General features: G+C 40.1%; 1 protein-coding gene across 3 annotated transcripts in view; it reads right to left on the reverse strand.

Annotated features, from left to right (window-relative positions):
- Nucleotides 1-15,618, reverse strand: part of scara5 (scavenger receptor class A, member 5 (putative)) — an 85,541-nt gene extending 69,923 nt beyond the window's left edge. Inside the window, exons 1-3 of one of the 3 annotated variants that reach the window (XM_027283809.1) lie at nucleotides 15,278-15,615; nucleotides 9,294-9,415; nucleotides 3,800-3,928 (exon numbers count right to left, since the gene is read on the reverse strand). In XM_027283809.1, the coding sequence (XP_027139610.1) occupies nucleotides 3,800-3,928; nucleotides 9,294-9,405 (241 nt within the window). In that variant the 5' untranslated portion in view covers nucleotides 9,406-9,415; nucleotides 15,278-15,615. 3 annotated transcript variants of the gene reach the window in all.
- Nucleotides 15,619-15,936: the final 318 nt, after the last annotated feature.

Here is a 15,936-nt window from a genome sequence, read left to right on the forward strand (position 1 = left end):
AGAGAGGCCGGTTGAAAAGCCTGGTTTGATTGCTTTTCTAAAACAACCTCATCTAAAACCCTTAAACAACCAAATACCTCTGTGACGACAACGAGGCAGATCCAAACTTAACTACGTCTCTGTGCCTGGGAATGCACACACAGCCACATCCATTTAATGGCATCAGCCGTGTGGTTACGGCATGAGTGGGTAGCTCCGGGGAGAGGAGGTCTTGAAATGAAATTAGGATTAGTGAGAGCAGTTGATTTCTCCAGGACCTTGCTGGTCTGAAGCCAGGCAGCTCTTAAACCTGTTGGTCACTTTTATTTCTAACTCTATCTGCTTTAATTTTTCTACCGCCCAACCTCGTTCTTTCTCTCTTTGTCTCTATCAGCTTCTCTTTGTCTTCCTCTCCTTTAATAACACAGTTGACATTTACAAGGAGGCCACAGCAGGGTTCGTAGAAGGTAACAGCCATGCAGTCTGTCACACCTCCAAAACTTTCTCTTTCACACACACACATAGGAGTGAATTGGCCATGAGACTACTGTGGTATCACGCCAGGGTTTTTCCAAATGAACCAGGAGGACCTGCAGCGGTGTGAGTCCTGAAGACGCTGGAATCTATTACAGCACTGTGTCACAGACCGAGTGATATGAAATAACAACAGCTAATGCTCATTTCCATAACTCACAAAATTTCCACCTCCTATTTTGTGCCAATCACTGAGACGTGATTTGAAGGATATATTCTTTGTGCGAGAAGTTATTCAAAGTGGTTTGGGACTGGGTGGTTTCCATTTTTGGGAAATGTTTTGATGGGTAAGTGAGTAATACTCTGCCTCCTTTATTATATAATGTGCCAATGAGTGGTTCCTGAAGCAAGGAAGTACTCCTTTCATACTTGCTATCCTTGAGACCACAGACAGAGAAGATTTAGAAACTATAGTGGGGGTCTGGCTGTCCTCAAGCAGAAAAATGTGAGTTTCATAGACTTTGTTTCCTGCATTCTGGTGACTTTTAAAGAATGAAAACAACAAAATGTTTACTTTTAATTCTCGAAGAATACAGAATAATTTGCCCCTGTGGCAAAAACACTGTGGGATGCATGGCCGCAGCAGAGCGTGTCCATCATAATCAACTGAAGCTGCAAACATGGAGTCTGTGCAACAGATAAAAAAACCCTGCTTAGGTCCACCTACGTGACCTGACACTCTTGTGATGATTGTAGGAAAATCAAGGGTGAAAAATTGCCATTAATTGAGAGACCCCTAACTATTGCCCTTCTTGTCTACCTTGAAACGAAAGGCTAACTTGATTGAGAAGAAGAGGACCAACACAAAACTTTTTAATTGATGGTCGAAAGCTCCAAAACAAAGTGCGTAAGGCATAAGACAGGTTGATGTTAAATAATCGTTATACTTATTTTCTTACTGCTCGTTGTTGCTGCTGTAACTGTAGTATGACCTGCAGGCTCACAGAAAATAAGTCCCAGATCATCTTGTAAAGTGGTGAAAAGCCACTTCTACACAAATATGGATGTGACATGGACAGAGGGCAAAACTGACAATACTGTTGTTTTACAGTTGGATAATCAAATTTCTGAATTTAAACTTTTTCCAGTAACTCCACATGTGACAGTAGCAACAATGAAAACCCGGAGGTGACAGTGGGATTTTACTTTTTCCTTCCAAGTTGTTAAAAAGAGGGTGAGTGAGCTGTATACATATGTGTGCAGAGGGCGAAGTCACACACACATACATGTGATTTGGCACAGTATAATGCTTGGGTGGCAGTAAAATGATTACAGGTTCACTGAAATGCCAGTCACCAGATGTGCAGAAGAGCAATCTTACTTTACAGAACAGGAAGACTTGTACTGTGTTTTCATTTGTGTACTTCCATACTAACACACTATTCTAAGTACATAAGTGCGTTCACAGACTCGCATACAAAATACAGTGTAATTAGCACACTACACAAGGAAGCATGTAGTGCACACACTGTACTACATAGAATGGTAGGTTTGTTGGGTTGGGTCATTACTGGGCTGATACTGTGTAGTCTAGATGTGGTATAAGATGGTACCAGTATGTCATGCATATACTGAACATCTACATTAAAACTGATGTAAAAATGGACTGATTCAAATTTCACAAGGGTCACAGGACTGGTCATTACCCAAAAGGCATCACATCAGGGCTAAATGCCTGAAGTTGCATAGTTAAAATGCGAGTATCACTTAAATACTAGACTGCACTTCCTGTACCTTTGTGGCAGTGAACTGGCTTTGACTTGATCTACGGTCAAGAGATGCTGAACGCTGAAAGCTGAACCCTCACAGACTGCAAAAACCAAATTATCATGGCCCTGATCTCGTAGAAAAACAGTTGTGATGCCAGCTCATGAATCAGGCTAAAGGTGGTGCACCCTGAGAGGCCTTCATGAAAAACAGTCTCTGAAACCTGGCATTTCCACAGCTATGCATAAAGGCAGTATGGGAACCATGCAGTACAAAAGGAGCCAGCCACAGTCACGCTGTTCTCTGTCTTTTATGTAGCTGTCTAAAAGGTTAAGCTTGTCACGCTTCCAAAATGCTCTGACATATGCAACTTCACATGTGGGAGTGAAGTTTAAACCTGTCACAGAGCTCTGCGTTAGCAGCAGGAAGCCCAGAGGTCAATCGTGCACTGCACTTGGAAAACTGATTTCACGATTCAGATTAGAAAAATCTCCAAGGACAGAGTGAAGCTGAATTTAACAGATACAGAGATCTGTGCTACTTCTGGTACACGTTTCATTACTAACTTTTCAACAGATATAGCAGTAAAATCATCAAGTTATAGAGTCAATAAAATCACCAGCAGGACTTTAAATGACTGGAGTTTAAGTTACGCTTCAAATGATTGTTAGGTCATTGTGTATATGTGTTCTCAATGCTGAACAGGAACGGACAGTTTAAGAGGCGTGTTAGGTTTCAGACATCATTCCAGTGTTACCTTATACTAACGGAGTGGGTTTTTGTGGTGCGTGTATGTATATGTGTGTGTCCTTCGTTATAATTAAACCTTGAGGGATGGCTGATGAGAACAAAAGATGGACAATCTGTACAATGTGTACAGTAAACTTAAACTTCTTCTTCCCTTCGATCTTTTGTTATTTCTCTCTTTTACTCCACTTCAGACTGGCTACAGAAGTGAGTCAATCTTCATAAATCCTTCATGACACAGCTCCATTCACAGATGAAAAAAATGAATATTACTAATTATTAGTTGTGTTTCAGATATTCTGAAGATTTATTTAATATATTTCTCACACCTCATATAATTTTATGTTATTTTGTACACCCTAAATATGTACATACACAGTGGGTTGTAATTTATAATTTTCATAATATGCAAGCATTTGACAGGAAGCAATATGAAGAAGGTAAGACAAATATGGACATAAAGTGTTCATGATGTGTAAGACTGACAGTGTTAAGAATAATTTAATCTGCAACAGAAACTGTTTAAAATTATTTTTAAAAAATTACTTGCAAATAAGAGCATTAAACAAAATGCACTTATTTTAAAGTTTTGAATCAAACTTTCACTTTGTGTTGGCCTATCATATAAACAACTATCCATTGTTAAAAATTATCTTTAGGCCCCTAAAAGTGGAAAAATAATCTCTTCTTCTGTTTGCTCCCCAACTACCAAAATTCCCAACGAGGATCACAAAAGTGTTTAACAATCATCCAAGAGCTAATGGCAGATTAAGTCATCTGCTTTGCACCTAGTGTAGCAAAGATATGACATGAATCCACTCGTACATCTTACCTGCCAGGCAGAGTCCGAAGATGGTGAGAATAACGAGGATGTAGAGGGAGACGATAGCGTACTTGATGGCTGATAGAGAGTTCAGGTGACTGCAGCACTGATCCTGCTTCCTGCGACGTTTACTGGAACCTGACCGAGACGAGGACAAGAGGATTAAGACCACTAACAGGAGAAAAGTGGAAATATTGCAATACATCAGGTTTTCTTCTTTAAAAAAACAGCTATGGGAATTTGGCTTGTAGAAGAAACAGTGTTTATTCATGTTGTTTGAAGGTTTGTTTGTCTTCTACAAAACAAAATCATTCTTCTGAAAGCATATTAATCACTGTCTGGGAAAGTATGTGTAAGGCGGGAGGGTGTAAAAACAAAAAAGGTCATGTTTTCCAGTTATTTCCAAAAATGTTAGAGTCTATAGATGCAAGAACAGGTGGTTGAAGTTAAAACAAATAATTCCATGGCTTTTATTATAAAGCCTGACATTTACTGCTACAATGACATAGTGCATGAACAGAGAATAAGACCATGCATCAAACACTTAATGACTGCAGCGCACGCAGTCACGTTATTTACCTCATAGCAAACTGTGGAGAACATTAACGTGATGACAAGTAAGCAAGCAGCAGGTTTATACATCTACCGCTACACAGATGATGCACAGATACATTCGGATAACAGAAATGGATACACACACACACACACACTGAGTATTTCTACAATTCATGTCACCACTTAACACTCCTCTCAGGGTCAACCAGATGTTGGAGAATTAGTCTTGGTAAAACTGACACAGCGACGTTTATATACAGTATGATGGAAGTGCTTTTTCCATGTGTGTGTGTGTGTGCTATATCTTGGCAGGAGGCAGGGATTAGCTGCTGATGTCGAGGGAACATTCCCTTCAGGTCAAGAGGATCAAGAGATTTTTAAAGGTTGTTTTGGAGTCATGTCCTTCATCAGTCACTGGAGTAAGAAGGCAATTGTATTTTAAAAATGTTTTCAAAACATCAGCAGACCTAAGTGTTGTTTTTTTGTGATATCCATTTTTAATTTCTATAAATATATGGTAAATGGCTGTTCGTCTGTATCGATGGTTTGCAAAACCCTTTGTGTATACTCGCTCAGTAAGCTCTATTAGATCCTCTGTACCAGATTGTACCATACCGTTTCGTCGCTCTGCATTTGGGCAATCAGCCTTTCTCTGTGAAAGCCACAGCTCAGTGGAAAGCCCTACCAGACAATATAAAGAGCTGCAGCTCCATCAGTACATTTAAAACCAAATGAAAAAGTCTGCTTAAGGATACTCAGCTCTGTAGCCACTGACATTGTGGGTGTATGTTATGTGCTATTGTGTGTGTAACTTTGTATTTTGTATTATGTGTCCTGTGTGTTTTTTGCTTTGTGCCGTTTGTTATTGTGCTGTAATATGTTTTAATTGTGTCTGCAGGGACTGCAGATAAAAAGTAGCTGTAAGCTAACTCTGGTGCAGTACATCAAATGTAATCGTTTATGTTTATGTTTAATACTGTACATGGTCCCATTGAATGAATTAAACAAAATGAAAAACAAACCCCACTTCCCCTTAGCAACTGTTGCTACGCCTTTTATGTCAAGCTTTGTGCTAGTTAGCTAACGTTATGCTAACTCCCACTCTTGGAAGAAATACTGAGTTACGAACACGATTTAGCCAGACATGCTAACATTAGGAGGTTACATTAGAATAGACAAACACTTATGTTCATATCTGTATGATTATATGTGATCATTAAACTGAAATGACTCCTCGGTTAGCAACTTATTCGCTACTGCTAACCGCTTTGCTTGGCAGACATTTGAAGTCTTGTTACAGTTGCTAAGCAACAATGTGTCAGGAGTCAGTTGTCGACTAATAAACGTCATTTATAAAAAAAAATCAGTTCAAATATTCGCTCCGCTACAACTCAGGTGGACTCAAATGGATGGATTGAAAAAAAAAAAAAAAAATCTGGACCAAAATTGAAATATCTTCAAGAGAGGATGTGAAATATGAACAGACAGGTGTCTCTTGGAAATCACTGACATGAGCATTATGATAAATATTACACCCACTGGGAGGTTATAATGAGATTCTATCTTCCTGTGAACAGTCGTGATGTTGGCTCGAGCCTGACTTTTAAATATAAACACTGAGTTTTGCAGCGCGGCCTCCCAACAGCATGGTTTCATTTGGACCATGACAATCTGTCAGGGCCCACTGGTGGATTTGTTGCTGAGCACATGCACGCACACGCACACACACACACACACACACACACACACACACACACTTCCCCTCTATGATGAAGAACACACACACACCTCCACCAGCGTAAGACAAACACAGCTGGCTCAGATGTGTGTGTGTGTGTGTGTGTGTGTGTCACATGGATGGAATGTATAGAAACAGAAATTGCACTCAGCGCTGAGCTGCCTCTTAAGTAAAACTTCAAAAACACACATTTTTTAAAACCTGGAGACAAAACAACCACACATCCAAACACAGACGGGGAAATAAAACCAGTAATCTGGGGCTTAATTGTCGCACAAAACACTGCTGTTTGCTGGTGTTTGTTGTGAAGAATGATTTGATAGCACTCTTTGTGTGCCTTAAGTATGGAGCTACTTTAGAGCAGGGAGGTGTTTAGCATAAGCATTTCAAGTGGAGGTTGTGTGAGCATGTAAATCCCCTAAAACCACAAAGGTCATTTAATTCACCTTGTCTGGACTGAACAAACACTTTAGAGGTGCTGGCAGGCGTATGTTTAAAGTGTTTATGCTAAGATAGGCTAATAGCCCCCTTGCTCCAGCTCCATACTTAACACACAAACATAAAAGTAGTATCAATCCATACATTTCAGACGGGGACAGGCAAACCGGCAACTGGTGGTGGTGGGGTGAGGGGAGCTGGTAGTGGGTATACTTGCTGAATGTAACTGCTGTGAAAGAATCAGGAAATAACTTTTTATTTCGCTGATTAATAACAGCTTTATCGAGGCTGGAGCACGCTCTCTGTTATTGTTATGTCTCTCTACCAAAGCTGTTCTCTCTCTCTGTCTCTCTAAATCATCAGACACAAATCAAATTAAACTTCTTCGTGTCACTATTTTGTGGTGTAAATTGCAAGTCGGGCTCAAATTTAGAACATGGGTACATGAAATAAACAAAGTGAGATCACACACAGGTAAATTATCAGAGTTTAGTCCATGGATCCACCTGGATAGTCTCTGCTTCAGACACATTTCAGGCTGTCTGTGGAGGTTTGGCCGATCTGAGTGTCTGATGGAGCGTGACGTGGGGATCTGGCTCAACTTCTCTTCCGGACGCCTGCAACGCACGACCCCTACTAAAATGAATTGAAAAACGCCGCCAGTGTCCGGTTTGCCTGTCCCTGTCTGAACGCCCACTAAGTCCCCATGTTAAAATGTCCAACTTCACAGCAGAAATAAACATGTTTACAGCCTGGTACAAAAAACTGTTTTGGTCTCTATAGCTAATTTCCCCGTTTATGACAACTGTACTGAGGGTGAATTTTTATAGAACTCACCTGTTCAGATTATATTAAGGCTTAAAGTTATGCAGGATTAACAGAGTGGCTGCTTTGAGGCGTCATTCAGCCCACCAAACACAAAACAACCTAGTGAAAAAAAGATGTCAAAACTTTTCCAACCTAGCTTTAACTTTTCCAACAGACATTAGAGAGAGAGAAAGGTCAGTATTAATTTGTGAAGAACTTGTAAACATGTTTGGAAGTTACACAATTGCACTGCTGTATGTTCCCTCTGACTCACGTCTGTCTGGTGACGGTGGTGTCAACATACTGTACTGGTTAGACAATCAAATTAAATGAGGATTAGCAAACTGGAAGGTTTATTTTATAGTAAACTTGGGAGGTGCAACAATAAATGTTGACCCATTTTGACACATATGCTGAGTCTGTTCATTTCAAGCTGGGCCTGTGTGAGTCAGTTGCTGGCACTATCTGTGCATTTGGCTGTATTTGTTGTCGACAGGGTATTGTTCTTTCTCCTTTTAACTTTCCAAATCAAATACACATGTGCCACAAATTCCATAAAAGTCAGTCACTGACTCCGTAATCTGACAGGTCATGGTGACATTATGTATGTGAGCACAGTTTCCCAAACAACCCAGAAAATGCTTTGCATGTGCTAATTCGTGTGTGTATTTTAACAGCATGTCACTGTCAAACTAATCGTAATGTGCTGTTATAATTAGACACCACGGTCTGATAACACCTCATGCCAGTGGGATGGTTAATGTCTCAGTTCACAATAAGCCCCAGCCTATATCTCTGCAACTACAAGGTCTATTTGAATAATTTTGGTGTCATAATAAAGGGAGCACTTGTGACATTTTATTAGATGTGTAAGTAGCAGTATGTATGTCACTGGCTCAGAGTAAATTAAGATGCAACACAGCATAAATGAATAAGAATTAACACTTCTATAATGAAATGTGCTGAGTGGGTTGAATGATGCTATACAGATAATTTGATAATTAATTTGCTCGGTGTTGGGGTTGTGTTTGGTGTGCGTAAATATGAAATATACATGTGCTTGTAGCAGAGTTTCTCCTGCTTAATTTAATGTAAAATATGACTGTATTGTTACATGATACAGTACAGTGTTTCATGCTTTTTGTTGCGGAGCAGCGCATTAGGTGATTTGATCGGACAAGAGTCATTCCACGAGTGCTGATATAGAGAATAACAGCACTGGGACTTGTTTTGCTTCAGTGCACACTAGTCCTGTAGTTGTGTGAATCATGGTTGGATCCTGCTCTCAGAAAAAACGACTTCTTTGTTTTGCTCTTTTCTACTAGACCCCAATGAAATTAATCGTGCCACGGTCGGGTACATCTTCACTAATTGAACGAGGTGTGAAAATGTTCTGGGATTAGAAAAGTTGGATGCAGACAGTCTTTCTGATGTGTGAGGCCATTGTCCACTGTCGATTAAAATGTCAACAAATTCTCCAGTTAATGTTCACTTAAGACTTTCCCACCAAACTTGTAGAGCCGTGGGTAGAAACCTGAGAACACCGCAGGGTCAACTGTGGATCTGTAGCAGCTGCACCTGTATATACACACATACACACTTGCACAGATGTTGCTCCTGGACATTCCTGGCTTTCATAGATGACCATAGCGAGAGGAGAGTGAATGCCAAGCGGTGACAGCATTGCCTTGTCTTGTGTGTGTGTCTGTGTGTCTGTGTGTCTGTGTGTGTGTGTGTGTTTTCATACTTGACTGAGTCTGTATTGGTTATTAGTGTGTGTGGGTGTTTCTGTGTACAGGCATGAATGTTTCTGCAGAAAGTCCCTTTCTGAAAATCGATCATAGTGTGTAAAGATCCGAGTCAAGTCAGGCCTCTGTGTCTACATGCATACATACTGTATAACACATACATTCAGTTCAGTGTTTTCAGCTTCCTGCCCTCAAACTCTCAAACGTTCCTTCTCACCTTCATCACACAGGTTCAGTTTGGACAAGTTGCGTCCATCGTAGGCCTCTTCATACATGGAGCCGCTCTCTCTCTCCTCATATGTACTCAGATACATGGCCTTGTTCTCCATCTCCTCCTGACTGAAGAGAAAAGATACACACAGCATGATCTACTGATCTGGCAGCGAAAAGGTACAGATAATAAATTAAAAGAAGAAACTCAGTGTGTGGGCGAAGAAACAATCAAATGTAGGTGCTTTTAATACAGGTGGAGCTCAAACGTGTTGCATGGGTTAGGGTTAGGCTCCACTGGTCACTTTAGAGAAAACACATCATCACCTTTATCCTATAATGATAAATGTAATAATTTCTTCCAAGACGACAATGAGAGGTCACTGAATTACTTGATGAATATAAAAAAAAAAATACATGAAGAATCTATGATATATAAAAAAATTGATGTTCACAGTTCAACTCCACCTCAGCTCTCTTGTAATTTACAGAATTTCCTGATGGACAGTAAACTGTAGCTGCTGTTAGCTAATATTAGCTCAGTTTGTTAGCCAGGCTGCCCGGACTGTGAGCACTGGAGGAGTTGGCAGTGAGCTGGTGTTGTGAAAAGTCTGAAAGACAGACGCCAAGCTGGGTTTCTTGCTGTTGGACTAGTAAGTAATATTAGCTGGCTGATATGTCTTGTGTTGTTGACCTTGCTTGATGATTGGCTGTTAGCAAAGTTGTCGATTCGCTAGTTCTTAATAAGTAACGTAACCAGAACAAATACTCAAGTACACTCTGAAACTGGGGGCGTTAAATTGGAAAAACATAAATTTCTACAACACGGTGCTTTAAAAAGGGGTCGTCACGGTTAAAATGTGTTTGTTTTCATTGGTGCCTTCTAGTGCTGTAAATCAGTTGTGAAAGTTCTGATTGTCTCTATTCCACTTTTCAAGCTATAATACAGTCAGGCAAACACACACACACACACACACACACACACACACACACACAAATGTAGATCCAAGCTAAACAAACAGAAGGAAATCCTTGTGGTGTGGTGTCAGGATTGTGGCTGTCTTTAGTCCAGTGTTATGTGAATTGTTTCCTCTGCCAACAGAGTTGGACAGAGGTTGTGTTTTTGCCCAATTTCATCTGTCTGTTTGCCTTTTAGCAGGATATTTTACAAAAAGCTGTGCATAAAACATTGCGGAAAGGTCAGGCAGGTTCAGATTCAGCCCAGTCAAACAATACAGTGCTAATTTCTGATTTATACTGTAACTGCTCTGCCGATTTTTCCAAAACATGGTGTTTGAACGTCAGCCGATTTTTCCAAAACATACATGTGTTTGAACATTAGCACAAAATGGGTTTGATTAGTCAACAAATAATGAGCCAGTAACCACAAAGGTTTGAGATAATTGGCTGAAAATGCACATCCATCCATTTACACATTCATTTTCCACCATTTATCCAGGTTTCAGCAGCTGTAGAATAAGCAAAGTAGTCTACATGTCCTTCTTCATAGCCTCATCCTCCAATGCTTAGTGGGAGATGCTGACGTGTTCCCAAGATGGTGTGTTTGGGGCTGATCCTGATCAGATGCCTGGAAAACCTTAACTGGCTGCTTTCAACACAAAGAACAGTAGTTCTACATCAAGTTCGTTCTTCATAATGTCCATCAAAATAAGCATGGATTTCCTGCACCATAGTTGAGGATTATGCTGCGTTCACATCATATAGGACGAATGATAGAGTTGGGAAATGTTCTCATCTTTACAATATGCGATTGTCACATCATCAAACAAGTCAAGACGGTTGTGTGATTGCAGATTGGGATGTGTATGTAGCATCAGAGCACAGATCTGCTGATAGATCCTCTTTTAGAGTTTAGTATAACATCCAAATCACTATGGTCATGATCTCCTGCAGAAGAATAATCTCACGATCCATTTCAGGTACAGCCATGAGAATGTAACAATGTCCTGGGGCTTCATTAATAAAAGAAATAATTCCTTATAGTTAGTTTAGATTAATAAAACATGCAGTGCACTGTACATGCTGTAGATCAGCTGTCAGGGTCAAAAGATTGCAAGATCAGACTAACCCAAGAGCAAACGTCACATTTCTAACGATTTCACAGAGAGTAGTAAGAAGTAAGATCTAGTTTTAACACCTTCATATAGACCTACAGTTAGGACTGACTGTGTCAGTGTAACTCAACCAAACAGCTGATCTCCAGCGTATTATGCAGCCTATACGTAGCGGTATGAACTCCGGATCAGATTCTGGCAGCTCAAACATGTAGGACTGGGTAACTCTAATGTTGCTAGCTGTGGTTACAGAAATTTGACAGTTGAGTGAAGCGGGACCTCCCATGAATGGGCGCAGTTTCAACACCTTCAGTGGACACGCCTCAAATGTCTCAGAGCTCATTTTTATCGGATTTTGACACCTCATTTTCAATATTTTTAATCATTAAAATTTGGCACACTTTCTCTTTCTTTCACTTTTCACAAACTCAAAACATTTTTTTGATTACATTACACAGATTTTAAGGTAAAGCAGTAAAATATTCTTAATATAGTAGACACCTAAACTCGTTGGTGTGGCTAAAATAAGTTTTTCTGATGACTCTGTCTACGGCAGTGCTTCCCCAGACTGCTGGACTGCCATCTAAATACCCGAACGATGACTTCAAGCAGCTGCGATGTAGGCATCTCAAATATTTAAGCACATAAAAATTACAAGAGGTGAAAAATGAAGAGAGCTTTGACTGGTTGGATTCCCATATGTCCTCCTTTCAAAACCAGGAGGCAAATGGACACATAAATCTGATGAAAACATTTCCTGAGAGGAAAGTGTCCCAGAAGCCACTTATCATGACCAGTATTTCTTAAACACGTGGTCTACAATGTCATCCCGCAGGTGCAACCATTGACAAGTTACTGCAAATCTGGTGCAAAAGTCCATGAAGGCATAAATCAATTTTTGATTAAAAGCACATTGAATTTCACATTTTATTTGTCAAGACCTTTACTGACAATAAATCACAAATCAGTTGCTCCCTTTATGAACAACCTTTGATGCGTTTTGGGCAGATTAAGTTTGTCAGTTTGTCTGCGTTACCTCGCAGCCATACACCGGACTATTTACTATGAGCTGAGCACATTTACTTTTCTAGTTTGGATTTCGAGTTTCCCACGCTACAAGTGATGTAAAGCGAATACGGCCGCAATATGAAGAACAAATAGATAAGACTCATGGCAGAGATTTTGTGCCCTGGTGGTAGATCTGTGAGTGTTTGACAAAGTCGTTAAAAAGCACTCAGTCTGGACTTTCTCATTACAAAGAAGATAGAGGGGTCAGGTTGACATTTGGACTGGAGCTAGGCAGGAACCATTAGGGCTGCTAGGAGATCCCAGTATACTCTTTGTACCATATTGTATTTGTGTGTGTGTGTGCCTGTGTCTACAGAGTGTATGTGTTTGTGTGTGAGAGCATGAGGTGAGTTATCTTCTAATTACACTAGGTCTAGTGGGATACAACAGTTTATCACAAACTCTCAGTTGGTCTCCGTTAGTCAGCGCCAATGGAGGACAGTGGGAAAGCACAGAGTCACACTCAGCTGAGGGAGATTAAATCTGGTGACTGAATGTGTCCGAAACCTTACGGGAAGCAGATTTTCACGTCACAGATTCTGGCTTTTCAATTTTGCGCTGGTAACAATTAGGTCCCTTTCCTTTTTAGCCCAGGGGATATGACGTCCATGATTTTAAAAAACAATTTAAAATGTGGACCCATCAGACCACAGCACACTTTTCCACTTTCTGTTAGACCACCACAGGCCCAGGAAGTTGGCGGCATTTCCGAATGCTGATGCTAGAGTTTGTGGATGCAGCGACGAGTTGTGTTTACTGACAACGGTTTACCAAAGTGTTCCCAAACCAAATGATGTTGGTTCTTAATGCAATGCTGCCTGAGGGATCAAAGCTCACAGACATTCAGTGTTGGTTGAACAAGAGTATAAAGAATGGATGGCGTATGCATGACGCCACAGGTTTCTGAAGAGCCGTTTTGAAGCTCAATGTGTGGTGGCTCTGGCTGCCGCTATGTTGGCAATCCAGCCTCTTCCACCTCCCTGCTAATATCAAAAATCAGCAAAGACGTGGACCGTCGGCGGACCTGAGGTGGGCCTGATTATTCAATCATCCATCTGTAATGGCACCTCGGGGTTTTATATTGCAAGTGGCCAAGTAATCAATTAATGCCACTTTGTGTTTAGCAAATTAAAAATTAGCTGTTTATTTGGTGATTTATTTTGGTATTTTGGTATTCAAGTTCCTAATTAAGTAAAGAAGTATTAGCAACAAAACGTAAAAACAATAAAGCTACCGTAATATAATGTGCTCTGTGGTATTATTAGATTGTTAATATTGGGGCAACAATGTGTAAATTGCATTTCATTGCTGTATCAGGTAAAGAAAGAGCTAGTTTTGACATCTTTATAAGGGTCTACAATCCGTTAGTTGAGCCCAGTGGCCCCAAACTTAGGGGTCAGGCCCTCAAAGGGTCATAAAACATCAATCTGACTGGTCGTAAGATGATTAATCGCAGAGGAATGAAGAAGTTTTCATGTATTTATTTTCTCAAATCTTTGCTTGTTTTTGCTCTTCAAGCCTGAAACAGTTGTTTACATGAAACCATGTAAGAGGTTAAGAGGGGAAATGTCTCTTTGGTGGAAACGCTGACAACTCAAAGAGACATCTGAAACGTGACAGGGAGCCTCAACAACATACTGCTTCTTTGCAAAAGGTCACAAGACAAAAAGTTCCTTGGAAACACTGGTTCAACCTTAATGGATTGTATTTTATAAATATATCATGTAATTTTTTATGCAAATTGTGAGTAAAAAGTAGCCTGTACTTCAGTAAATGTACTTAGTTACTTTCCACCACTGTAACTGACAGATGGAGAGAGACAGAAAGTGCCTGTTTGGTGAAGTGAGACTCAACAAGAGAGGAAATAATTATCTTGTCATGAGTCGTCGTGTTGTGAGATTTGCCCCCAACTGAGCATCTGATTGTCTGCAGGTCAGAGGGAACCAGTGTGTGTGGTCTGTGCAGGTCTAGACCGGACTCTTTATTATATTATTTACCGAGACTCAACCATTCCCACCATGAACAAGCACTTAGCAACAGTGGCAAGGAAAAACTTCCTTAAGAAGTAGTAGAAGTAGGCTACATTCAAAACATTTCTTAAAATCTGTGCATGTCTGACTTACAATTTCTCCTTCTAAAATCAATCATGTCTTTAAATATAGTTTATTATAATGTATGGGAGCTTAGTTGGAGCACTTGAATGCACCATCTCTCTCTCTCTCTCTCTGTCTCAAAATATAGGCAAACATCCAATGTCATTGCTCAATCATCCGTGTGCAACATTAACCCATTTTTCTCGGTTAATTAGAAGGCAAAGACACTTCACCCATGACCGCTGAAGCACAAAGCAACAATTTTCTGCAGATGAGCTCCATTGAATGTGTATTTCCTGTCCTGTTGTACTGCAGCATACCGCTTTAGGCTAATAAATAACATGCAGTAAATCAGCTTTAAGTGTTGCAATTTAGTCTGATTGCATTAGACACCCAGTCAACCAGTTTGTCACCTTAAAAGGCCAAAGTGTTGCTTGCAGTGAACACAACAATAAATCATGTTAACACTTAAAACATTAATCACAAAATAAACATTTGTCAAATCCTTATCTGACATCATTCACTACTAAATCTGCTGATATGCTCCTGAGTATGGACTTTTTGGCTCCCCAGTATGAAGTAAACATGATATATGACAGGTGACACAGCCAACTGATGTTAAAACAGGTGCAGACACTGCACAACCAAAAGAGGATTCAACCAGTTTATTATAAAAGTTTAAACTCTTTGTTTGCACGGTAATAAAACACCAAACTGAGATAAAATAAGCAGTAATTAAAGGAAGACTTTCTCACCGTGTCAGCTGTTAATTGGATATAAAATTCACAGCTCCACGTTTCTCATAATTCCCCTGCAAAAAGTTTCGTCTCGGCGCTGATAACTCCAGACTTTTCTCCAGTTCAAGTCTGTCAGCTGTCAAAGTGTCAGAGAGTGAAAACACTGCAGCGTGCACACACTTTGTCTTCTCGGTGCTTGCAGAGGCGGTCAGCGGGCTCTGTTAGAGGAGAACAAGCTCAGACATTTGGAGTAATATACCCACAACATCGTCATGTGACCATCACAAACCTCCAGCTGAGTCCGAGCAGCTGGTGGAGAAGCTGAGAGAGGAGGAGAGGTGAATGAAGGGTGGCTGCACCTGCTGGACGCTGGCGCCCTCTGTTGGGTGTGGAGGGTAAATTACTTAAACTGTTTTAATATGAACGGATTGGAAAAAAAACAGTGTTACATTTATGAAAAATACATATGCATATACATTTACATAGTAAATATGTGAGTACTGAATGTCTTTTATTATTTAAATTACATTTTAATTCAAATTTAATGGAAATCACTGTATTATATCATTTTATTATTATTAGTGATGCATTTCTCTGCAGGCAGAATTTTACGTTAGTTTAACTTATATCAATACCTTTTATGTTTCTGAAAGTCATCAGATCTGGATAAAACAATA

Source organism: Larimichthys crocea, chromosome XI (assembly GCF_000972845.2).
Source record: "Larimichthys crocea isolate SSNF chromosome XI, L_crocea_2.0, whole genome shotgun sequence".
NCBI classification, from domain to species: Eukaryota; Metazoa; Chordata; class Actinopteri; family Sciaenidae; genus Larimichthys; species Larimichthys crocea.